General features: G+C 53.1%; 9 protein-coding genes across 9 annotated transcripts; 6 read left to right on the forward strand and 3 right to left on the reverse strand.

Annotated features, from left to right (window-relative positions):
• Positions 1-2,464: 2,464 nt before the first annotated feature.
• C7974DRAFT_380183 (membrane-associated, eicosanoid/glutathione metabolism protein) lies at positions 2,465-2,961 on the reverse strand (the record flags this gene model as incomplete). Its single annotated transcript, XM_046140502.1, has 2 exons — positions 2,465-2,824; positions 2,878-2,961. 2 exons carry the CDS (start codon positions 2,959-2,961, stop codon positions 2,465-2,467), a joined length of 444 nt encoding a protein of 147 aa, XP_045992969.1.
• Positions 2,962-3,220: 259 nt separating this feature from the next.
• C7974DRAFT_344402 (U1 zinc finger domain-containing protein) lies at positions 3,221-4,462 on the forward strand. Its single transcript, XM_046139338.1, has 2 exons — positions 3,221-3,266; positions 3,315-4,462. The coding sequence occupies exons 1-2, from the start codon at positions 3,243-3,245 to the stop codon at positions 4,137-4,139; spliced, it is 849 nt and encodes a 282-aa protein (XP_045992970.1). The 5' UTR covers positions 3,221-3,242; the 3' UTR covers positions 4,140-4,462.
• Positions 4,463-4,590: 128 nt separating this feature from the next.
• C7974DRAFT_64354 (TUP1-like enhancer of split-domain-containing protein) lies at positions 4,591-8,317 on the forward strand. Its single transcript, XM_046146998.1, has 5 exons — positions 4,591-4,761; positions 4,846-4,920; positions 4,999-5,214; positions 5,267-7,954; positions 8,003-8,317. The coding sequence occupies exons 1-5, from the start codon at positions 4,725-4,727 to the stop codon at positions 8,104-8,106; spliced, it is 3,120 nt and encodes a 1,039-aa protein (XP_045992971.1). The 5' UTR covers positions 4,591-4,724; the 3' UTR covers positions 8,107-8,317.
• A 925-nt stretch (positions 8,318-9,242) lies between these two features.
• C7974DRAFT_417517 (ADP-ribosylation factor family-domain-containing protein) lies at positions 9,243-9,961 on the forward strand (the record flags this gene model as incomplete). Its single annotated transcript, XM_046144084.1, has 4 exons — positions 9,243-9,390; positions 9,447-9,691; positions 9,751-9,816; positions 9,869-9,961. 4 exons carry the CDS (start codon positions 9,243-9,245, stop codon positions 9,959-9,961), a joined length of 552 nt encoding a protein of 183 aa, XP_045992972.1.
• Positions 9,962-10,483: 522 nt separating this feature from the next.
• C7974DRAFT_403775 (protein kinase-like protein activator) lies at positions 10,484-12,064 on the reverse strand. Its single transcript, XM_046142874.1, has 4 exons — positions 11,915-12,064; positions 11,386-11,705; positions 11,219-11,333; positions 10,484-11,170 (listed from the first exon to the last, which is right to left on the reverse strand). The coding sequence occupies exons 1-4, from the start codon at positions 11,935-11,937 to the stop codon at positions 10,672-10,674; spliced, it is 957 nt and encodes a 318-aa protein (XP_045992973.1). The 5' UTR covers positions 11,938-12,064; the 3' UTR covers positions 10,484-10,671.
• Positions 12,065-12,323: 259 nt separating this feature from the next.
• On the forward strand, positions 12,324-13,752 carry C7974DRAFT_437177 (Leo1-like protein-domain-containing protein; the record flags this gene model as incomplete). The annotated part of the gene is made up of 2 exons (XM_046145171.1): positions 12,324-12,478; positions 12,555-13,752. 2 exons carry the CDS (start codon positions 12,324-12,326, stop codon positions 13,750-13,752), a joined length of 1,353 nt encoding a protein of 450 aa, XP_045992974.1.
• A 4,129-nt stretch (positions 13,753-17,881) lies between these two features.
• On the forward strand, positions 17,882-20,750 carry C7974DRAFT_443590 (uncharacterized protein; the record flags this gene model as incomplete). Its single annotated transcript, XM_046145455.1, has 2 exons — positions 17,882-19,242; positions 19,272-20,750. 2 exons carry the CDS (start codon positions 17,882-17,884, stop codon positions 20,434-20,436), a joined length of 2,526 nt encoding a protein of 841 aa, XP_045992975.1. The 3' UTR covers positions 20,437-20,750.
• Positions 20,751-21,253: 503 nt separating this feature from the next.
• On the forward strand, positions 21,254-22,273 carry C7974DRAFT_437179 (HotDog domain-containing protein; the record flags this gene model as incomplete). Its single annotated transcript, XM_046145172.1, has 2 exons — positions 21,254-21,422; positions 21,501-22,273. The coding sequence occupies 2 exons, from the start codon at positions 21,254-21,256 to the stop codon at positions 22,271-22,273; spliced, it is 942 nt and encodes a 313-aa protein (XP_045992976.1).
• A 1,178-nt stretch (positions 22,274-23,451) lies between these two features.
• Positions 23,452-24,009, reverse strand: C7974DRAFT_319708 (60S ribosomal protein-like protein L26; the record flags this gene model as incomplete). Its single annotated transcript, XM_046138722.1, has 4 exons — positions 23,452-23,612; positions 23,666-23,759; positions 23,811-23,873; positions 23,923-24,009. 4 exons carry the CDS (start codon positions 24,007-24,009, stop codon positions 23,452-23,454), a joined length of 405 nt encoding a protein of 134 aa, XP_045992977.1.
• Positions 24,010-24,122: the final 113 nt, after the last annotated feature.

Genomic DNA, 24,122 nt, shown 5'->3' on the forward strand with positions numbered 1-24,122 from the left:
ACTCTGCAGGACACAAAATTTTGTCAGGTCTCACACAAAGCATGGACGCCTGGTGATTCAAAATATCTCGAGCTTGCAGACGTCATTGGGTAGCGTTCTCCCGACTTTCTCCAGGGTTCGCACGTGTACCTAAGCTCGCACTGCAGCATGTGTGTAGGCAAACCATTCCGCGGGCGAGAAATTCGAGAAGTTGCACGAGCAAGTATCCATGGCTTTCAAGCCCCAATAAACAACCCTGCACTAGAACCAAGAAGCTGTGGATCTTGACGCTGTTGGGAATTAATGTCCGGATATATATCCGTCGGAAACGGAAAGCCGATCTGGTTCCGGCGCCGTCAAACGGCTGAGCCTCTGACACCACCCTGCTGATTTAGTTGGATTGGTCAGGACGAAGTTACAGATGTTTTCCTTGTGGTGGCACGTTCCTGCAGGTAACCCATGTTCACTCGAACATAGCGAATCAAGTCTTATCGGTCCAAAGGCTCATCAATGCACACGTACGTGCTCGATCCGCTCAGCCATACCTGAGTAGCGCCTATACCACCTACGGGTCGGTCAAAAGCTCGCATTATTGTTATCGCCGATGTCGTATGTGATGGTGGAAGGACGCTCGTGTACTGTGTATATCTGAGATATTGATGGTTAGTACCTGACTCGTCCACTTCCAGGAACATTTACCTGGGCATCTCGTCTTGACTTAGTGTTATCTACACTGGAGCAGGTCCACTGCGGGTAGATCTGTCCAAGGACGACGATGACCAAAATGGTAAGTCTTCCTCGTTTCTCGTCCATTATTGGCAGGAGGTAAATCGCTACCGAGTCGGGCTGCTCGTTTCGTTTCGGAACCCACAAAGAGCGTAGGAGGTCATCACATTGACTACGGTAGATAAAATCTGAGAGGTTCTCGAAAACCAAGCAGTACGGCTGCTGTGGTTGTTGTTTTACAATTAACTCGGTAAAGCACCGACGCCATCAGCTAGATTTGAAGCCGCTACTATCTTTTAGTCCTTGTGAACTACTTCGTAGGCAATGTACTTCTACGTTTCCATTACTACCATCATAATACGCTGTCAACTATGGAGGTCTCACAAGTCTATGTTATCTTTACGAATACCAGCTTGACGAGTATCAGCTGCACCGTCGATTCCAGTATGTTCATGGTGAATACTTCTCGTGGTTCGTCTAAACAGGTATAGCAGGATAACATCAGTGACGTACTGAAGAGAATTTGTGTGGTTTGAAACAGATGGAAAGACAGTTCTACAAGGAGTACGTGCTCAGGTTGGGCTCTATCCACTTCGCATTCATTCATCCTAGATGAAGGTCTGCCTACATGTTCATGATTATTGCTTGGCACCTGTGCGTTCATCCTCTTCACTGATAGATCCACGTCCCTGAAGCCTACCTGATGGTCTCTCCACCGTATCACACGAACTTGATTCATTGTCACTTCTTACTGTAGACAGCTAAATGCCACAATTCGGCTCATCTTCCACTGAGCGGCTGAGGTAAGACCATGAAATACGACTATCTTCCTACTACCAAGATAGATCTCGTCAAGTCACGACTTCCAAGGATCAAGTTCTATTTGCAGTCTTCCATGATTCTCTTCATAGATTTTAGGCGAAACATCTGCGAGACCTCCGCGCAGCTGGATGATCTATCACTGTCGCTTATCTGACACAGCAGCTACAGCGCAATACTCTTGAGGGTTGAGCGTGAAGATGCGATCTAATGTGGCAGTCTGACAGCCAATTGGCCTTCCAGAAGGACACACGATTACGATATGGCTCTAGACGAGAGCTGCATATATTTAGCACTGAAGGATCCTCGCACGATGAATTCAACGAGACGTGTGGTGAATGAGGACAAAGACGTCAAGACAGTATAGAGCATGCAATACCATGTGAGGACGAGATGGTTCACATTCTGCATGCTGGGTGCGAGGTGATGTATACTTAAAGAATATTTCCGACTTTGTGATTTGCTTTGGGTTGCAAGCTGTCTTGGGGACGAGGGCATCTCAAATTTGTAGAATGGTATTGTACTGCCGAAAGATGAGGATTTGAAAGGAGAGGGAGTTACGATGCGACACTGCCTGAAGACTATTGGACCCTGTTTGCCCTGCTTAATATTCTGCACACCCTTCTAGGTGAACCGTGGACGTCTTCATCTAGTATCGCCCAAAGGGTCTAGGTAACCGAATGCTGCAACATGTTCGCAGTTTTTCGGTGCGAACAGCGATGGAAACACCAGTGGTCATTGTTTTGCTATTTGAAGACGGTCGAACGTGAGAGAGTCAGCTAGCACCTGGAGAATGTTTGCATTACATTATAGGCTGCTGGTATACCATACACGACCGGGCTCCTATAGCCTTAGTGACGCAGTGTCAGAAGACGGCAATTTCTTGGGCGTCGCCAAAAAGTAAACCCATAACTCACGTTCTGAACTCGTTACGATCTGCTCAGAAAAGCAGTGTCGCAGCACGGCCAGTCAGACCGGCAAGAACGAACGAACTGGTGACGAAAATATAGAACCTCGTGAACACTTTGTTGACCAAGCTCTGGAAAAGAGAGTGCACGATTCTCAGTCCTGTGTAGCCCCACGCAGCGAGGTATGTGTACTCGTGGTTGTCGCCCAGGAGTGTGAGAGCAATTGCAACAGAGTAGAATACGGTTGGCTGCTCGTGCAGATGGTTGAAGTTGTCGGCAATGCGGCGGACCTCAACGGGGATCTTTGTCTTCATCTCCTCGCTGATGGTCTCCTGATCAGGTTTGACACCATACTTGGAGATGGCGGGAAGACGTGTGGCGTACATCCAGGCCTTTCACGGTATCAGCAGTGCCATGGTCATAGAGTAATCCCTGGCCAGCATACCTCCTGCACAAAGGTCCACCCAGCCAATACAATAAGCGGCTTCAAGAGCCTAGTGCGGTCGAGGCCCACTGCGACAGAAGCCATGTTCGATGAGTTGCTCTGGAACGTCGTGTAGATTGACCGTTGGGTGGGTTCAATGCTCAAAGTAGAAGGTTTGGTGAGAGGTGTGGAATGTAGCGAAGAAGTCCAGAGCACCCTGTTAATGAGGGGGGAGCTTGAGCTCCAATCACCCGGGGAAGCTACCGATCGACGCGACTTCTCCGCAATCAGCCCTGCATGAAGCTCACCGCCTCATTCTGCCTAGCTCCGGGTCAGCGTCTCCAATCTTTCGCCCGCCTGCGTCATCTTCGACGTGCACCGGCAAGATGTCAGAGTACTGGAAGTCGACAGTGAGTTCGCGTACGTGGTGCGAAAATACCGAACTGACAATGTTCTAGCCGAAATATTGGTGCAAATACTGCGAAGTCTTCGTGAAAGACACCAAGTTTGAGAAGCAGCAACACGAAGCCACCGGTCGCCACCAGGGCGGTATCCGGCGCTCTCTCAAGGGGCTACACCGCGAACAGGAAATTGAAGCCCGCAAACAAGCGCAAGCGAAAGCCGAAGTTGCGCGCCTCAATGGCCTGGTCCCTGGAGCAAACGGCGCAGGGCCCTCGGTTGCAGCCGGAGTCGGCGACAAAGCTACATTCGCAAAGAAGGAACCGCAAAAGAAGGCCACAGTAGAAGACAGGAAGAGACAATGGGAGCAGCTGGCGGCTCTGGGCGTTGCGCTGCCTGAAGAAGCGCGACAGGATATGGGTATGGCAGGAGATTGGAAAGTGGTGACAAAGAAACTAGTCGGAGAGGTCAACGAGCAGGGACAGTTCGAAGAGAAACAGCTGAATAAGGGTGTACATAAAAGGAAGATCGATGAGGCAGAGGAAGATCGGATAGCAGCAGAAGGCATGATCACGAAGAAGAAGGGTTGGGGCCAGACGTACAAAACATTCCCAGGAAGCAAGGACAACGACGACGACGATATAGAAGCACTTTTCGGAGCGAAGAAGACTCCAGAGCTTAAGATGGAGGAGGTGGAAGAGAAGGTGAAGACCGAGGAGCTAGTCAAGCATGAAGAGGACACAAACCCTCTGCATGACATACCCACGGCAGATGACGCAGCAACAGATGCCGCCGATGCGCCGGTCAAACAGGAGGAAGACGCACCTGTTGCACCTGCTGCACCTGCCGTGGTGTTCAAGAAGAGGAAGAAGATCAAGGTGTGAAGGCAATAATACTGAGAGACTACGTTGAGTATTCACACAAACACACCACCGGCGACACCAGGACTCCAGACTCGCCAAATGCCGAACGACTCATGCTTATTCAACGGGGTCGAGGATACGCGGACAGCACATTGCACAAAGACCGCAGTCGCACTGCGTTATTTGCAACATTCACGTCATGTCCTAGAATGTCTGTTAGCATAGCAAAGTGCTGGAGAAGGAGGGTATTGCAGGGCTGTTTGACCGCAGACCCATGAGATGGCAGCGATAGAACAAGTATCAATGCTACAATAACATCAACATAATATAGTACATATCAGCGTGCCTCACGAAGTTTGATACTAACATGTAAACGAGGAGCGCACTTGGATGATCGGCGCATGCACCTAAACCTTAATGGACCCCTGTTCAACGTGCGCCAAACCCGCGTGAACCTTGAACTTCGCGTCGCCAGCACAGCTGTCGCGACAAGCCCAAGCCGTACACAGCACCGACCACGCGCCTCACTCATCCCAAACCACCTCTGTCGCCACGTTCATGGTTGCGCAATAGCATGCTGAATCTGGTGGAAACTCAAACGCAACCATGCATCTGATCAAGCCGCAGTGGCTGACCCATTCAGGTGAGCCGACCTCTGTATCCAGAAGCTACATAGAGCTCTCGATGCATGCCTGAAGACTCCGCTGACTGAATTCGCGCATCACAGGCGATCTCAAGGACCACGAGGTCTACAGCTGTCACGTTTCCCCTGATGGGAAGCGCCTTGTCACTGCCGCCGGAGGTCCGTACACCCTTCTTTGGATGCGCAGCGCGTACACATTGCGCAGACCTGACTAGCATGACTAATTGCGAGGCATAGATGGATACGTACGAATATGGTCTACTGAAGCGATCGTAAACTCGAATAATCCCGAGTACACCAAGCCGAAGCAGCTCGCGGCTGTCAGCCACCATTCAGGCACGATCCACGCGGTGCGATTCTCTTCGAACAACAAGTACTTGGCTTCCGGCGCAGACGACAAGATTGTTTGTGTGTACGCGCTGGACCCCAATGCGCCAACGCATGCTGCTTTTGGTGGGTGGAGAGATATTGGAAGGCTAGAAGGCACTGCTAACAACAGGTACAGGTTCTAATGAGGCGCCTCCTGTTGAGAACTGGCGCGTGATACGCCGTCTCATAGGTCATGACAACGACGTGCAGGACATTGGCTGGTCATATGATTCGTCCATCCTGGTGTCAGTAGGATTGGACTCGAAAGTAGTTGTCTGGTCAGGGCACTCGTTTGAAAAGCTAAAGACATTGTCAAACCACCAGAGCCATGTCAAGGGAATTACCTTTGACCCCGCAAACAAATACTTCGCGACTGCGAGCGACGACCGTACCGTCAAGGTCTATCGCTTCAATTCGCCGCCGGCGAACGCTACGCAGCAGGATCAGGTCAACAACTTCATGCTCGAGCACACCATAAATGCGCCCTTCCAGACCTCGCCGCTCACCACATACTTCCGCCGTTGCTCGTGGTCTCCAGATGGAGCTCATATCGCCGCTGCCAATGCAACGAATGGGCCTGTCAGCTCTGTCGCCATTATCGCGCGTGGATCATGGGACGGTCACATCAGTCTGGTCGGTCACGAAGGGCCAGTGGAGGTCGCTGCTTTCTCCCCTCGACTGTTTTACAAGGATCCGCCAAAAGAGATAGACGGGAATGTCTATCAACCAACAGTGACCATTGTTGCATGCGCTGGTCAAGACAAGTGTCTGAGCGTTTGGAACACAAGCTACCCTAGACCATTCATGATCTCGCAAGAATTGGCTGGAAAGTCGATTTCAGACTTGGCATGGTCGCCTGGAGGAGAGGTTTTGTACGCCACAAGTCTCGACGGCAGTATTCTCACTCTTGTGTTCGAGCCAGGGGAACTTGGCTACCCGGCATCATTGGACGAGAACGATAAGACACTCTCAAAATTCGGTGCTGGTCGAAGAGTTGGGATCGTTGAAGGCACGGACGCACTGCTCTTGGAAGAAAGCGCCAAGAGTGGAGAGCTGAAGGGTGTCCAGGGTCGCATGGGAGCTCTCATGGGTGATGGCGGCGCGGTACAAGCCCCGACAATCATCACGAATGGCACCAATGGAGTAACGACGTCAGCAACGTCGGCAAATGTCACGAACGGAACTACCACACCAGTAGCACCAGCCGAGCCTCCAGCGGATCAGCGTGTCGAGAAGCTCAAGCAGCGGGTGACTGTCACAAAGGAGGGAAAGAAGCGCATAGCACCTATGCTTGTTTCCTCATCGTCAGGAGTCGGTGCATCATCTTTACCACAGACCCAACTGATCTCTGCATCTACATCCGTTGGGAGGAGCGACAATCCACACAACATCCTTGATCTGTCGAAGCCTTACGATGGGTTTCCCAAAGGCGGTCTTGCATCGATGCTGGTTGGCAACAAGAGGAAATTTGCAGAGATCGAAGGCGACGACGATCGACAGGTAGAGCGAAGACTTGCCGCTACAGTCCGACCTGGTGGCGCTGCTATCGTGTTGAACAGTGAGAATGGTCTTGTGCCGCCTGCTGCTGCTACCTCAAAGGCCAATGGGCAGGAACCCGCAAAGGTCCTGCGCCCTGCAATTGTTAACCCGTCACTCAGCGTAAGCCAGGTGCGGCTAGCTGTACCTAAGGTTAGGAGTGTCATCGTCCGCACAATGGATGGCAGTGAACCGCCGCATCAGAACAGTGTCGATCCCAATACCGGAAAAGCAGAGCTCTCGGATACTGTTCTGCTGGAAGCACGCAACGCTACTGGCCCTTCGCGAACAGGCCGGTTCCAAGACCATGATCCTGTTAGGATAACCTGCACAAAGAAGGGCCAAGCGCTTTGGCAAGACTACCTACCGAAAGCTGTTCTCTTAGTGACTGGCAATACGAACTTCTTTGCAGCAGCATGCGAGGATGGTTCTGTCTATGCCTGGTCACCAGCAGGCCGACGCACACTCAATGCCATGATTTTGGAAGCGCAACCCGTCATCATGGACTGTCGCGGATGGTGGCTGATGGCTATCTCAGCCGTCGGTATGTGCTATGTATGGAACCTCAAGACAATGTCCGCTCCTCATCCACCCATCTCTGTCGCACCAATTCTGGACGTTGCGGCGTACGCCCAAGGTCCGCATCTCACCAAGTCACCTGGCATTGTGTTTGCACGCCTCAACACCGAAGGCAGGATCGTTGTGGCTGTGTCAAATGGCGATGGCTACACCTACAACCCTAACATGTATATTTGGCAACGGATTTCAGAACCCTGGTTTGCAGTCGGAAGCCAGTATTGGAATACCACAGACTCATCTCTGGGCAATATTAGATCATCACAGGACAAGAAGACACCAAAAGAGAGGGACGATCAGGTCTCGCCGGAGAACATATCAGCAGGTATCATTCCCTCGCTGGAACGCAACACAACGAATCAGTTCTTGCTACAGGGTCGAGCGTTTTACCTGCAGCGTCTTATTAAAGCGCTCATCTCGGCTGAAGGCTACGAAACCTTCGAGAGCTGTGTCAGCGTGGCCCACCTCGAGAACCGGGTCGCTGCTGCCAAGACGTTGGGTGCAAAGGAGGAGTTCAAGATATATCTTTCAATGTATGTTAAGCGCATTGGAGCAGAGGGGCTGAAGGGCAAGATTGAAGAGCTACTCAGAAGTTTCGCAAGCGACCTGATTGCCGAGGATGAAGATGTCGACCAAGACAGCGAGCAGGCGAGCGATACCATCTGCGGCTGGAAGAAAGAGGACCTCCTGAAGGAAGCGGTGTTGATCCTTGGTAAGTTCCCTACGTTGCTTCTCTTGTCTTTGACTAACATTCCACGAGGTAAACATCGCGACCTCCAGCGCATCACTGTACCGTATGCACGGCTCCTCGGTATTGTTCACGAGAACCAGCAGCAGGACGAGGCTATGGTCACGGATCTTTAAACCAACCCAACCCTCACTTGTCACCTCCGCTGGCGTTCTTTTAGCGTTTCCTTGGGAGTTTTGTCAAAAGCATGAATAGGCGCGTGGACTGTCTTGAACTAGATGTATTGAGCAGCACGGCGTCCGGCGCAATCCCGGGTCGAACTGATCTGGTTGGGATGGTGTATTTGTAGCACGCATCAATAAGCAGACGATTGGAACAAGTCGTATACGTTAATCTCACACAAAGGACACGGTTTGTTCCCAGGCTAAGTATCCAGTCGTGATGCTGGCCAGCGAAAACTGCTGCCTGATGGAGGTGCTGATCCGGGCGCCTGACTGCATGCTTACACGTATACTGCCTCTAGAAGGTGTGCATCGGCAAATACGATGAGAGTCAAACTCACTGGGCGTATGGAATGTCCAGTTCACGACATTGATACATGAGTAAGAAGAGGTTTTTCTTAGACACACTCTCCTCACCACCACTCGCCTTGGCTCAACCAATGGCGCGCACGGTTGTGGAGCCTCCAACTCAGGCACTGCCCAAGTGGATACTGGGGTCGATCGTCCGAGACAATCGATGGCTGCCTTCAGGGCTGTGTGGGTTCCAGCTTCCGCGTCAAGGGGAACCACAACGTGTCAATATTACGATGAATGTCCATAAGAAGATTGCAAACGCAGCGGAATGGACAAGTTTAACTTTCCCACCGCGGCTCTTACATCGACTCCGATAAGCCGTTCTGCTAACTTTGTCACGTGTCAGTGGCGCCGCACGGGCTTTCTCCAAGCAAGTCCACACACGTCTCATCAACCCAGCCCTTTCCTGTGCATCAATTAGACTGCATCGTCAACCCACCCACGCCATCACCAACACGCACAGGCTCTCTTGAACATCGTCCGTAAGTCAATCGCTGCCGCCCCGCGCCGCCCCGCGGTCTTTGTATACCTCCGCAGCACACCTCGGCGACTTCAGGCGGGAACGACGCTGCAACCCGCATCAGCTGCTCAATACCGTCCTGCGCTCGCCCCTGTCGCCCTCCGCGACTTCGACCGCCTACATATTGGTACTAGAATCTAACTTGCTTGCGCCATAGGTTCGAGAGTCTTTTCACCGCCTCTACACCTTCCCCTTACACCACACCCCCGCCGCCAACATGGGTCTCACATTCTCGAAGCTTTTCGATAAGCTATGGGGAAAGAAGGAGATGCGCATTCTGATGGTTGGTCTCGACGCTGCCGGAAAGACCACAATCCTCTACAAGCTCAAGCTCGGTGAAATCGTCACCACGATTCCCACCATCGGTGCGTTATTGCGAGCCTTAGCGCGACTACGAACAATGCGCTGACAGGCATACCAGGTTTCAACGTCGAGACAGTCGAGTACAAGAACATTTCCTTCACCGTGTGGGATGTCGGTGGTCAGGACAAGATTCGCCCTCTCTGGAGGCATTACTTCCAGAACACCCAGGGTATCATCTTCGTCGTCGACAGCAACGATCGCGATCGTGTTGTTGAGGCCCGTGAGGAACTCCAGAGGATGTTGAACGAGGACGAGCTGAGGGACGCTCTTCTCCTTGTCTTTGCCAACAAGCAGGATTTGCCCGTAAGCACACGCCCCTGCTCAGTATCGCCTGCAAGAATTTTGCTCACACCACAAACTAGAACGCCATGAACGCTGCCGAGATCACTGACAAGCTTGGTCTCCACAGCCTCCGACAACGCGCCTGGGTAAGTCGACTTCGAAAATGCTCCCCTGAGCTAGCGCTAATAAGATCTACAGTACATCCAGTCCACTTGCGCCACATCCGGTGACGGTTTGTACGAGGGTCTCGAGTGGCTGTCCAACTCTCTCCGCAAGGCCGGACACAACTAAGACCGTGCCACTCCTACGTGGCGACGCGATAATGTCAACGCCTGCCAGTCCGGACATACCCCAAATAGTACCTCTGTCATGATCGTGACCAAGCCGGTCTCGATCATGGCTTCTCTCAGGAATGCGTGCATTGATGTTTAACGAAATGGTGGTGGAGCGGACGCACTTCTTTTACACCATTGGAGTTTGTGTGACATGCAACGCAATGCGATACGGATCTGTTTTGCGTCTCGCGGATCGTTGGTGGTGTCAAACGGAAACAGTCTCTCTGGTTACTTTACGTGTTACTATCCAATTTGAGCCTCATTTACTATAGACCACTGGTGACCAACAGCAATTGTGATGTCCCTCGAGCATTTGCAGGGCAATCAGAGCTGACGACACCCAGCGTCAGCAAGAACTGAAATGTTCCCCGCACTAGTTATAGGGTCTCGGCGCTACAAGGAGGACCTGGTCAGTTGAGCCGCAATCACGTAATTGCTTAAGCTGCATCAAGAAGCGCGTAGAGACATGTTGCAGGTGCATGCAGCCACGCTTGTGAATCCATATTCCTTCATTGTTCTATGCTGTGCATGCCTATATGATCCCCGAACGCCAACCAAACCCTCGGCACCGCCGTACACTCGCAGCCCACCATGCCCACGGTCACAGACCCCAGGTCCGCCATGTCAAATGGCCAACGCTTCTCCACTAGCCCGCTTCATCGCTGTTCAAGCAGCAGGAGCAGGAGCCGCGATCTGAGCGCCCGGCTGCGTAGGCGCAGGCAAGAGGCCCTTCTCTGTCCACAGATCGATCAGCGGCTGCATGGGCTCGATCTCCTTATCGCCGATCAGGCCGTACAGGCGCCCGACGTTGATGAAGTGGATGAAGCACGTGTTAAGCTCCTTGTACGCGTTGACGTTCCAGAACGGCTCCAGCCAGTGGCCGTGGTAGATGTGTGCGTAGCATCGCATCATTTGGCGGTAGATGCTCTTGATGTCGCCCTCGAAGGTCTCAGGGAACCCGGAGGATTTACCGAGCCAGTTTTGCCCGGAGGATGGAGAAGCTGGGTTGCCAGAGGAGGGGTTGAGGATCATGGGAGTAGTATCTGTGGGGAAGATGGAAGGGTCGTTGATCTTGCCGACGATCCATTTTTGAACTAGGTTGATGTATTGGATGGCAGGAATTTTGATGGGCTTCTTGTTGTTATCGAGCCATGTGTATGTGTGTCTGATTGTGTTAGATAAATACCAGGGATGTGACGACAAGTAGACTTACCCGCTGGCCGACATGGTTGGGCAAACATCTGGATTACAGACTGGCTTGCCTGTTCGGTCATCGATAACCTTGATGACTTCAATCATCTGTTCGAGTAGTCTGTACTGTTCAACAACTGGTCACGTGGTCAACTAATTGCAGCAGGATACTTGACATGCAACACGAACCTTGATGTGCAAGCCATTCACCCTCCTCGACAAGCTTTGGCTTCGCGGCCAAGGTCATGAAGTTACCCTTGACAATCAAGTTGGAGTACTCCTCACGGAAGAAGAAAGGCGGTCTGCGGTTGCCAGATTGGGCGGGACTTTCCGCACCAGCTTCAAACGACATGGAGGCCGACATTGCAGGGGAATGGGGCATAGGAGGTTGGGGAGCCTGCTGTGATGTAGGCGACTGAGAGTACTGTCCAGTGGGTGGAGGTGTGCCGCTTTTGCCTGGTTGTTGTTGCTGATTGCTCTTGTTGGATCGACCAGCTAGCCCTTGGCGTCTGGTGGTACGTTAGAAGAGGAACCAACAACTCCGAGGCCGGACGTATATAATAAGACAATAAGAAGAGATAGCAGGAGATGGGCATGCGGAATTAACGGCGATTGTGAAACATAAGCACATAGGTGCCTGTATCAGATACGGCATATGAGCCCCAGATATGGGGGGGTCCAGGAGCATTTGGGGAAGGGAGCTACGCCAAGAACTTACACGCTGGAGAAAAAGGACGCCATGTTCAACGACGGAGGGGCGTGCTGTGAGCCTGAGAGCGTGTGGGGTTGTCCTTAGTGGGCTGACGGGCAGATAAGTGCGTTATGCAGAAGATCGAGGGGCGTTGACTGTGGTGATACACGTATCGTTGTCTCGAGCGGCCAGCTTTTTGGGCCCGCAGCATCAGAAGGGGCCGACGCGCTAGTCGCTTTGGGCAAGCGCGACTCTCGTCGTCGCCCTGAGCTCTGAACTTTGTTCACCTCAAGCCATCAAGTCAGCGACGCGTAATTCGACCTTCGACTCCCTTCGCATTTCAGGCGCTACATTGCCCCGGTCGCGGAATCAATTTCGCGCTAATCCAGCAGAGAAATTCCGAATTGCGCATTGAAGCGCTTCATCAACGGCGACCATGTCTGACGCCGGCAGTGATGCCGCGAAGGGTCTCTCAGACAACGAGGCCGGAGCTGCTGTCGCGCCAGCAGAGAGCGAAATTGGGGGGACACCGCGTGACACAGTCGAAGAGAATGGCCTAGACGATGAGGACGATCTGTTCGGTGATGGGGGGTGACGCGGAGGAAGAGCCAGCAGAGTAGGTTGCAGCTACCGTAGGGGAACCTCTCACTTTCTAACAAACCCAAAGATCGCAGCGCAAGCTCGAAGATGAGGAGCTCGACTCTGGCGACGACGAGGCACGCGACGACCGGGCACCCCAAGCTGTTGAATACGAACAAGAGCAGCAGACACTGTCTTTCATGGAGACAGACCTCGCACGACATGCTGTCCCAGAGCCTACCGATGGCGAGCTGTATGCTTTGAAGGTGCCGCGATTTTTGGCATTCGAGCCAACTGTGTTCAACCACAAGACATTCCAGGCGCCAACAACAGATCACCACTCGAAGTTTGGTGCCTCCGAGCATTTCTCCGCATACGATACCGCCATGTCGACAATTCGCTGGCGACGGTCGCCCTCAAATCAGGCAGAGCTACAGTCTAATGCGCGTATCCTGCGCTGGTCTGACGGTTCATTGACTCTGCAGTTCGCCAGCAATCCGACCACACAGTTCGACATTGATGCAAACACACTTGCCCCGCCACAAATCAACCCCAGGATTCCTACACCTACTTCCTCGAAGCATGGCCTGAAAAGTGACAAGGAGAGCTACACATATCTCGTTGCCCCCTATGAGGAGGCTCAGATTATGCGCGTGACAAACAAGTTCACCACTGCCCTGAGTGTTGTGCCTGCCGCAAATTTGAAGGATGCTGCGCTCGAGAAGCTGCAGAACGACTTGGCAGCTGCAGCCACCCGTGGCCGAGACGAAGCTGATCAGGCAATTTCGTTCGTCAAAGTCGACGAAGACCCTGACCTCATCAGGCAACGTGAGGAGGCTACATTCAAAGAAAAGCAGCGACAACTGAGGGCGAAGGAAAAGCACGCTGAGCGACAAGCCGAGCGCGCAAACCGTGGCGTAGGGGGTCATCGTGGCGCGCGCTCAGCAGGTCTCAGCATTGACGACCTTGAAGACGGTGATGGCGCCCCCCGATCGAAGAAGCCCCGTCCGAAGTCGGGCTTACGACGAGACTGGAGCGACGACGAAGACTACGGCCGTGGTCCCGGCAGGAACCGCGAAGACGATTACGACGAAGAAGACGATTTTATCGCGGCCAGTGACGAGGAGCCGGAGATTGTCGAAGATGATGACGACCCGGATGAAGGTATCGCTCCAAGCCCTAAGAGGCGCGGCGGCGGCCACGATGACGATGACGATGCGGAGGTGGTTCCCGCCCATCGGATAAAACGGAGACGAGTTGTGGATGATGACGAAGACGACGAGTAGAAAGCACGCACCCGTCATGCTGGCTTGTCCTTGTCAGGATCAAGATGTATTATCTATATCAATTTTGAATATCAGCATAGCCCGGCGTTGTGGCCTTCAATTCCTGATCAAGTCTTGCAACAGAAGAGGTTCAGCCGCAGTTCTTGCACAGGTATGGTGGTGTCTGTATCAGCATATAAATCACGGCCCAACTTTCACACGGCTCTATTTCACTGAGCCAGAAGTGCGCTGTCCCCTCCCTTCCTTCAATTACAGCCCTGCTTCTTGGGCTCTAGGACCTCGAAGGCCGGCATTGTCTACTCGAAGCTTGTCAAAGACGTGATAATCACGATCTTTCGTCGAATCGTTTTACGGGCAACATCTGCATCAGGCATTCTGTATGAGGGGAACTTATCAATCCTTCTTTGTATCTACAAGCGACACTACCCTTTACTCCGCACGACTACATCATGGATCAAGAGGACAGCAATCGCTCGACAGATGAAGTTCTTGACACCACCAACTACGTTCATCATGGGCCACATGATATGAGACCATTTAGTATTCATTTGGTGGCAGCATTCTGCTATCCTCAGATAGAGTCGCGGACGAGATGGCACAAAATTCATCGACTGGAATTCTTCACTCTTCTTTACACTGGGGTAGACAAGAAACGTATAATTGTATGTACTGAGACAATGTATTTACGACTAACGTATTGATGAAGGACGCAGTTCTTACTTTTCTCCACCGCCCGCCCAACAGGAATACTCCTACCATCAGACAAACCGAGCATTCTCCTCGTGCGAGACACGAAACTACAATCCGTCTCACAGCTCATGTGATGTTGACATCATATTCCGAACGACCACCGCACTCAACCCAGCGTATCTCCGCAACCAGAATATTCTTCGCACGTCTCTCCTGATTATCACCAGGTCCTCCGGTTTAAGCGAGGACTTCGTCTAATATCGGAGTTTCACCCCGGCTCCACAGCACCGCGTCCTGGGATGGGGCCGGGTATCCCTTCATATCGGACGCAGAGCCGTGATTGAGAGTGCCAGTTCGATGTCTCTTCGGATCGTCTGCGCTGTAAGCTGCTGTGCTACGTATGGTTGATGTGATCATCTGGTTTTTGCGTGTTGAGGTCGCAGTATTGGTTGTTGGGTTCGGGACGTGCTGTATGGAGGTGGCTTTGCTTCTTGTTAGATAGGACGGGCTTTGCGTTGTGATCACAGTAACCGTATGTGAAAACACGTGGGGGGGACATTGTCTGGCTTATTGCGCTATGTGGGATTGGGTAGTACAGGGTTCAGGCGTGAATGCGTGAATGCTTGTGGTAGTTCTGTCAGACTGAGGTAAGTTCTGGATATGATTCAGAAGCTAAGATGCTCTGATCTGTTCCTCTCTGGGCCGTCAACACTCGGCGGATGAAACACGGAAGATAATGTAGGGCAGCAGGCGTGAGTCTGGCGAACCAGTCCGTGAGAGGGGGATTGAGGACGTCGTTAGGTACGTACAACAAACAATATTGTGGAGAGGAAGCGACGCGGCCGCAGACGAGTCGTCTGGTTATGGCGTCTTTCTCGGCGAGATGGGATAGAGCTATGCCTTCACTTGGGCAAGTAAATCGACGACTTGATCGTGATCGATTGCCCAAATGTACGGAACCATCTTGCCCAGATGCATGGAACCATGTCGACATCGATCCCTATCCAATGACCATTTGTGCGGTACTCAGGTGGCCCTGAACTGCACATACAATCTCGTTCAGCGATTGTGATATTCCACCTGTTTCCCCAGTTGGGAGCGTTGACACGCATAACGATTGCGGGAGTACCAATGACATTGACACGCTTAACAGGAAGCGGATCCTTGTTGTGTGCGGATGTCAAACCGAATGTATCAAGGAATCGGTCATACCTTCTTGCATGAGGTAATCTTCCTCGTTTCACAATTGTGGATTGACGAACGGACAGCGGGAGGAAACAAACGGTCGAACTGCCCAGGTGATCTTCGCAAATCACTTTACGTTGAATTGGCAATCGAAGGGATGTGGTTCAGTGTCTTGTTCAATATCATCAAGAATGCGATAGACCCTCGTGGCAGATTTATGAAAGGGTTGACCCCAGTCGATGGTGATTGTTCTCGTAGAAGAGGATCCCATGTCCTCCAAACGCCACAAGCCCAGGCTACGCCTCAAATTAATGAACAGTGAACGTTGCCATCTCATGATCATGCCATGCATTGAGGAAGTCACCGCCTTCTCGTTCTCTACTAGACTAGTCTTAATACTGACTGTCCGGGACGGAGAGATGCCGTAAGGCGAGTCGCCGGCGAAGCCGTGTTGCGTTGGGTCCAATACGATGGTGGCGATGCCCACTGGCTCGTGTAAGTATTAATTTTAGGACGCATCAACCCGTTGATGGACAAGTGACGATGTCGCGCAAGATGACCATCCCAATTTGCAAAGAGACGCGGTGATGCTGGAGATCGTGAAGAGAAGCTGAGTGGAGTGGCGGCCGCACCCAGGTCAGCTCGATGTGGTGCTTGCGCCAATCGGCGTGGGTGTTTCAATGTCAAGGCCAGCAGCAAACTCCGCGCTCCACCCAGCACCAGCGCCCACTGTCTGAGCGCGCGCCTCCGACATTGCAATCATCCTGTTATCCGTTCATCGCCCGCGAATCGCTTGGAACGCAGTGTGATTGCGAATGTGACGACAACTGAGTACTTTGGGCAAGAGCGACTCGCCGTGCGACAAAGTGAACCACGCTCGAAGGTCAGATGGCACCAGTACGCACCAAGGGAGCATTCGCCCCCCCTCCGCTTGGGTGCATCCTTCGGCTCTCAGTTGCGCAGCCTGACCAACGCCGCCGAGAGGAACTTATCGATATGCATGCGAATACATAGTTTCAACAGTGCTTCTGTCAGTGTGTCCAAGATGCCACTGCGCTCCATGCCTGTTGGGGCAAGGCGGCTGCGGATTCAAGCAGAGCGTCGAGCCCGTTTGTGCTGATTCGTGAACTCTTGGAAGGAGCGGAAGGTGATAAACATCCTTGCACACGCATTCGTGTCGAAGTTTCACGACGGCTGGGGCACGAATCGGACAGGAAACGACAGATCCAAACAAAACTTCGCGATAGCTGCAGCTACACAGGTCCGGTGCACAGCGTCACAGACGTATCTCGCCGTTGACCCCGCGGCTGAATGGTTCAACAAAGTCAATTGTGCCAATGTCATCACAGCTGGCCCAGGGAGACGTCCCGTCAGTCGATGGTGGGTGCTGGAGTCTGTTCCTGCAGGGCGAGGAGACGCAGCTAAGCGGTAGGCCGGGCAGGGCAGGGGCTGCCGGACTTCCATTGGACTGTCTCACTGTTTACCCCTGAATGGTCCGCCTGCTAGCCTGTTTAAAGGGATGTCCACTACAGCCACCCTTGCACAACCATGAGTGCGGACGGACCCCTGGTGAGGCCTCTGCGGACTCCTCGCCGTCGTTTAGGCTCACGTCTCTTCCCCAGCCGCTGCAGACCAGTGCCTGAATAGCCTCACCTTTGACGGCATACCACCGCACACCACCGCACACCGCTGAGCTGTGCTGCTTCCCCTCCTTTTCGCACCTCGCTCGCTCAACACACGTGCTCTCTTTGACAGAGAACCTATCGCATTCTTCCAGCTGCCTTGTTTCAGGCCGACACTCGTTTGAACCTCACTGTCGCGCGCTGCTCTGATACTTGTCTTCGATTCGAGTACGTCTATCGCAATCCGGCCTGAACCAACAACACTAACTTCGCGTCTTGCTGCAGCTTACCTAGCTGCCGGCCCTTGATACACGATCAGATCACCGCATCTGTTCTCGAACCCTCACGTCTACCAATCGACCTGATACCTCGCTGTCGACTCTCATCGCCTCATTGTTCGACCCTGTCACCACTCGCGATTAGCACTGCCTACTGTTGCCTCGCATACAGTCTACGCGTGCTCGACACTTCCACCAAACCCACTCTTTGATCCTTTCCTTCGATATGCGCAGCCTGTCCGAATACTAGCCGGTTACCGTTCGCTATCGCTGCTGTCTTGACTTTGTACTTGGGTAATTGACCCTTACTTCTGCCTCGTCGCCTTTTGGATACAGTAATACACCGCTCGCAATATGGATATGAAGGACGGCAGCACGGTGAAGCACGGCCACCCCGAGCCTGTGTATGACCTTGCCGGACATTGCTCGATTATATTCGACAACACAGTTTACGCATACTCCGCCGCCGGATTCCAGTCACTGGCGTTGAAAGAGGGGGCAAAATGGCAAAAGATGCCAATGGACATTTCGTTGACGGGAGCGCAATGTGTGAAGGCAGGGGACAGGCTTTACATCGTGGGAGGGTCACCTAACGCAACGGCCGCCGACTGGAATTATCCTGGACTGATGCACTACACGTTCGCGACAAAGAAATGGGATTGGCAACGATCGGAAAGCTGGAACACGCAAAACCGACAAAACCACGGCGCTACATATCTCGCCAACCAGAAGAAGATTCTTGTCTACTCGGGCTCTCAGAAGGCGGGAGACATGGGCGCTTCGCCGGAGACCTTTCTCTTCTCTACTCAGGAGCCGTACTCCGTCCAGAGTTTCCCTTCGAACGGCGTCCCACCATCTGTAAAGCCTATGCTCATGGCGTGGGATACGACTTCTGCTTTGATGATCGGGGGTGGCGCCAACAATGCCGCCGCTTGGACGTTCAGTGAAGACAAAGGATGGAAGGACCTGGGCGTTTCATTGACCTCCGGTATTGTGAACCAAGAATCTGTTCAGTGTTCGGTTGTCATTGGAACAGATGGAAGCCGAGTTCTGCAAAAGTTCGACATGGGCGTCTCTCCTAACACAGTCGAGCGCATCGTACTTTTGGATGAAGGCGGCATTGTGGCCAAGGCCGGTACGACTGTTGGAGACAAGCCTGCCGGTAAGACTGTTGGAGACAAACCTAAGCGAAACACCATTGCCGACTGGCCGACTTATAACGAGACTGCCGCTCCCCCGTATACACGATCAGGTTTCACCCTAGCTCAGGGCGACGATGGTATGACCGTTGCTCTCGGAGGAAATGCACAAGACCCATTGTGCTTATTCAATGCGAAGGAGAACGCATGGGTGAATGCGACAACCTTCTTCGGTGGACAACAAGTGTTGTCTGCGTCGGGGACGTCTTCAATTTCGAGCAGTCGCCCTACAGGTACTGCCTCATTGACCGCGTTCCCCAGTGCCTCTGCCTCTACCACAGGCTCTCCAGCAGCAGCAGCCCCAGCCCCAGACAACAAGTCGAAAATGCTGACCGTTCTGGGTGCGACTCTTGGCACCATCTTCGGTATTGCCGCGGTCCTGATCTTGATTTTGTTCTGCCTCAAGTACAGGAAGAACAAGGTCAAGAAGGCTCAGCAAACTGGATATGTGGAGCGTGAGAAGGACCGCATGAGCTTTGCCGACCGTGGCGCAGACTTCATGAAGGAGGCTGGCGGGTCAGTAGCAACCTACAACCTCCCACAAGCCAACGACTCAGTTACATCACTCGCCATCATCCAGGGCCGAGGGGGGGTAACGGTCACAAGAAGAACACGGCAAGCGATGCTAGCACGGCAGGTCTCGTCAAGAAGCCTAGCCCGCTTGGTTACTCGCAAGAGCCATACGAGCTGTCCAAATTCGACTTGAAGCCTGAGCCTGTACACATGGTGCGACAAAACTCTAGTCGTCAGCCACCGGCAAAAGAGGCCAACGGCCGAAGTAGAAGCTCTGGATGGAGCCGCTACTTCGCTAACAACGAAGCCACCAACCTTGCTATGCCGGCTAACAACGACAACCGATCCACGTTTGCTTCGGACAGAAGTAGCATGATGAGCCAATCTCAGTACACCAACTCGCGGATGCCGAGTCAGCACCCTTCGACATACGTTCCACCGCTTGAGATCCCTAAGTTCGATGGCCAACGTCTCAGCCGAGTAGCCAGTGGAAGTCCAACACTTGGTAGCGTCCAGAGCCAGTCTCTTCCACATCAACCCATGCAAGCCGAGCTTAGCCGTGCCAATTCCAACGGTAGTACGAGATCTGGACTTAGCGGACACGAGGAACACTTCTTCCGCAACCCTGTTGAGAGCTGGACACCAGTTGGTGACGACGGTCGACCGCCTAGCAGCGCATACACTGGTAGCATGATCATCGAGCCCAGGGACACGCACAAGTACGATGGCGCTAGCTCGTATTACCCTGATGATGGCAACTCCTTCTACCCAAAGAGCAACATCAGTTCATTCTACCCTGGCCAAGGCTTCAACTCACTTGACGTGCCCGATGCTCGGGGTAGCACATTCACCATGTTCCCTTCGGGCGCAGATCGAGCACCAGCTGCTCCTACAGATGAGATGCCTAAGAGCAAGTTCAGCTCTATGTACCCTGTTCCACCTCGTCTTGGTCTGGCGCCACAAGACCGGGGAAGCACCGTGACCGTGTTCCCGGGTCCACATCAGCCTCAGGCAGCTCACATGGACCACATGCCGAGCCCAACATTCAACTCATTCCACCCAGGTGTTCCCAGGATCGGCCATGAGAGCACAGTCACAATGTTCCCAGGACCAGCAGGGCCACCGGGAGGACCTGGTGCTCCAAACCAAAAAGAGGGTGACAACATGTCATGGCTCAACCTTGGGGCTAGCAAGTAAACTGACATTCTCTTACTGTCTGCCTATCTCGAAAGGCACTACGCATATACATAAACGGATCTGGAAAAGCATCACCATCAGTCAGCAGCGGATCTCCTCTTGATTGTACAACTTGCTGTTCTCTTCATTGATCGAGCACGCATTCTTAGCGCTGGGCGTCTGCTTTCGTTTGAATTTCTCGCACCGCCGAAGCTTACGCTTCACGACCACTCACTGGTCATACAGATACCCGACGCAGTACCTTCTTGCGTCAACAACCCTGACCACCCACCACCACCCCGTATCTGTAAATACTCTCCACAGCTTCTCGACCCTCGTTGAGCACCACTTTTTCTTCTCTTGTTTGCTTCAACCGCATTCCGTTTTCCTGTGCATACGAGTACACCTTTCCTTGTCCGAGAGTTGAAGAGTCGTAGGAGGGAGGCAGGTGTTCTGTACGTAGCTAGTAGATGCTGCTTTATGTCGCAGCAATGCGTCCAAGATGGACGAACAATAGTAATGATGAGATTTGTCGATCGAAAGCTCCTTCCTGAGTGGTTTGCACGCTCTACCGTCTAGATGTGCCCAAAGAACACAGAACGGACGACTGGCGCATGAATACCATGTGAATAATCTTCCATCACTCCGTCGGCCGAGTCATCCTCCTAGTTTGGAGGCTCAACGCTCTTGGCGGCCTCTTCTCCAACCAAACTACTCCTGCGGGCCTCGGCAATCTTGACCCTTGCCCCGAGCGCCATCTAACAGTCGCAGAACCACTCACCGACTCAACGCGCAACACTGCTAGCGGCCGGCAATTTTCTTCTAGGCGCACGTAGCCATGTATCCCGCCGCAAGGTTCGCCGTATCGAGATATGTGGGACTCCGGGTTCCATGTGGCATAATTCCGCTTGCGCCTGCACGGGGCGAGATCGGCCGTGGAGGTGCAAAGTGTATAAGAGAGATAACCCCAAAACGTGTGGGCCAGACACGGTATCAAAGTAGCGTTGGTGAGTACTAGAGGGTTTCCTTCAGTCTTGACGTCGAGATTGCTGTACAATTGCACCAACATAGCTGACACACACCAGCACAGGAAACTCAAACCAACACCCAGATCCCCACACCACCTACTGCCACCAAACGACCCCTCTACATCCGGCTTCCAATCGCTCTCGTCCTCACTCTCTTCACTTTCGCAGCAGGCTTCACCATGGCCGGCGCACCCGCAATTGAATCCATACGGGCTCTCGCCGAACCGCCCAGCGACGAAGAAACACTCACCCTCTTCACCCCCTCGTCTGCTGAAATCGCCGACATCGAGAAGAGCATCTTCACACACGCCTTCACCAAGAGCCTGCTCGAAGACCCCACATACATTGCCTCGCGGCCGCACCTCAAGATCCCCGAGCAACTGCGCGCCCAGAACCTGACGGGCGGTACACTGCTCGGCGCCGACAAGATCGCGGTGCCGCCGCTGCAATTCAGCACCGCGGACGGCAGCAAGTTCGTCTCGGTCCAGTATCTCGGGTCCGCGCTGTGCGGGCACCCGGGCATCGTGCACGGCGGGCTGCTGGGCACGCTGCTCGACGAGGGCCTGGCGCGCTGCTGCTTCCCCGCGCTGCCCAACAAGGTCGGCGTCACCGCGAGTCTGAATATCACGTACAAGGCGCCGTGCATGGCGAACCAGATTGTGGTGCTGGTGGCGGAGACGACAAAGGTCGAGGGCCGCAAGGCGTGGGTCAAGGGGCGGCTGGAGACGCTGCCCAAGGCCGAGGGGGAGAAGCCGGTTGTGCTGACGGAGGCGGAGGCGCTGTTCATTGAGCCGAGGCAGGCGGCGCAGATGAAGAGGGTGGTTAACTAGAGGAAGTGGGGTTCGGTGGAGTTTGGAGTAATGGATGGGAATGGAGCGGGTTTGCATGCATGGACGGGTGTGGATTGCCTCTGTAGAGGGACTCGTAGAGGTGCTGGTGATAGATTTCGATACTTGTATTCGATACACACATCTGCTTCTATGCTTGCTGTTCATGACTTTGTGACGGCCTCCTGCGTTTTCATCTACTTTTTGTTTTTCAACGTAGAGCCGGCAGCCTGTCGTCTCTCGAGAACAGAACAAGTCTAATCACGGCAAGTGAACATGAAGCACATCAACAATCCTATGATCTACCACGTGCTGCAGAGAGCTGCTACTGAAGAACCGAACGCCAGTGTCTCACGATACATAGCTGTGTAGCAAGTAAAGCTGTCGGTCCAGGGTCGCACGCAAAGCTTACTGGCGATACCAAGGCTCCGAGAACGGTTGTTCAGGGGCGTCCAGGGGAGTGTATTTAGGACCACGAAAGTAGATTTTATGCGGGAGCCTGATGTTTGTGAATTGGCCTTGTTTTGACATGCTCGCCGCTTTTATGTGTCATTGTCTCAGTATGACATGGTCCAATGCTTGTACTATAGCAAGACCGGTAGATGTACATGAGAAAGTCGTCACTAGTGCCCTTCAACACATCTGAATAGAATGTTCGTGGATCAAAAGCCGAGAAGCTTGGCGGTATGGACAGAAAATAGATGCAATAATTCATATTGAGCAGTGATTTGTCGGTCACCATCAAACCACCTCCTTCATTGTCGTCTCGAAGGCGGTCTGCAGGCGAGCAATGGCTAAGCCATCGGGGTTTGTTCTTCGCTAGTCGTATAAGTACAAGCAGCTATGATGTTTGAGCTGATGACCAGATATTCTAGCGTGGAAGAAAGGAGGGAACATCACGGCGTCACTTGACCGAAGGCTGGATCAACAATTCTCTATTCGTCGTCGTCGTACTCCAAATCCTTCGTGGTATCATTGCAGAAGAAAGCGTCGACAGGGCCGAGTGTTCGGCAAATCCATTGTTCGAGCTAGAAGCCGGTATAACGCCCATGTTCTTGCAGCCCAAGTGGTATGAACCGACTTTTAATCCATCCCGCTCGAAAGGAATGGGACACCCCGCGCCGTCGCTTCGGGGCATCGCAGCCATAATGTGTCGTCAAGTACAAAAGGTGGTGAAACGCTTATGCGGAGTTCTCCTTCTTCTCCTTCTTGGCGGCGCGGCCGGCGCCCTTGCGCTCGAGGATCTGCTCACGGTCCTTGTCGAGCTTGAGCTTGGTGATGACGACCTTGGAGGTGGCGAGGGGGACGGGGACCGACTGGCCGTTGGACTTCTCGCGGACGACTGAGACGGTGGTTAGCAGCGATCGCGTGACTCGGTCGGAAAGGGCTACGTACTGCCGTTGACGTGGATGCAGTACTTCAGGCGGTAGACGGAGTTGACCTTGCCCTCACGGCCCTTGTTGGAGCCACGGACGACGGTGATCTCGTCCTGCGAAAAGTTAGCAAACCTTGACAGAGGCGCAGAATCAGCTGTACTTACATCCTTGCGGATGGGGATCGAGCGCACACCGTACTTTTCGCGAAGCTCCTTACTCAGAGGCGCCTGAAGATTGTTAGAACATAAACTTGGATGTTCAAGCAATTCCTCATACGCTCATAATGACCCGGCGCACACTACTCGGCGCACTGAAGTGCGCCTTTCGCGAGTTGCGGCGAGAGCTGGACACGATCTTGGCCATTGCTGCTGGATTTGCGAGAGATGGGTTAGTTGAACGAGAAGAGAAGAGTTCGGCGCTGGCAGGAAGTTCTGCGAATCTGCGAATATTGAGTGGAGTGGCCTAGCTGCGAAGCG

Source organism: Boeremia exigua (assembly GCF_020726555.1).
Source record: "Boeremia exigua strain MPI-SDFR-AT-0100 chromosome Unknown C7974scaffold_12, whole genome shotgun sequence".
In the NCBI taxonomy this organism is placed as follows: Eukaryota; Fungi; Ascomycota; class Dothideomycetes; order Pleosporales; family Didymellaceae; genus Boeremia; species Boeremia exigua.

Bases quoted from the DNA above. Each gene is read 5' to 3' on its own strand.
- C7974DRAFT_344402 (XM_046139338.1), top strand. From the start codon at position 3,243: ATGTCAGAGTACTGGAAGTCGACA. The intron at 3,267-3,314 runs GTGAGTTCGCGT...ACAATGTTCTAG, and splicing joins CAGAGTACTGGAAGTCGACA to CCGAAATATTGGTGCAAATA.
- C7974DRAFT_64354 (XM_046146998.1), top strand. From the start codon at position 4,725: ATGCATCTGATCAAGCCGCAGTGGCTGACCCATTCAG. The intron at 4,921-4,998 runs GTCCGTACACCC...TGCGAGGCATAG, and splicing joins CCTTGTCACTGCCGCCGGAG to ATGGATACGTACGAATATGG. The intron at 7,955-8,002 runs GTAAGTTCCCTA...ACATTCCACGAG, and splicing joins GGAAGCGGTGTTGATCCTTG to GTAAACATCGCGACCTCCAG.
- C7974DRAFT_403775 (XM_046142874.1), bottom strand. From the start codon at position 11,937: ATGGCGTCCTTTTTCTCCAGCGT. The intron at 11,706-11,914 runs GTAAGTTCTTGG...ACGTACCACCAG, and splicing joins GCGTCCTTTTTCTCCAGCGT to ACGCCAAGGGCTAGCTGGTC. The intron at 11,334-11,385 runs GTTCGTGTTGCA...CCACGTGACCAG, and splicing joins TGAATGGCTTGCACATCAAG to TTGTTGAACAGTACAGACTA.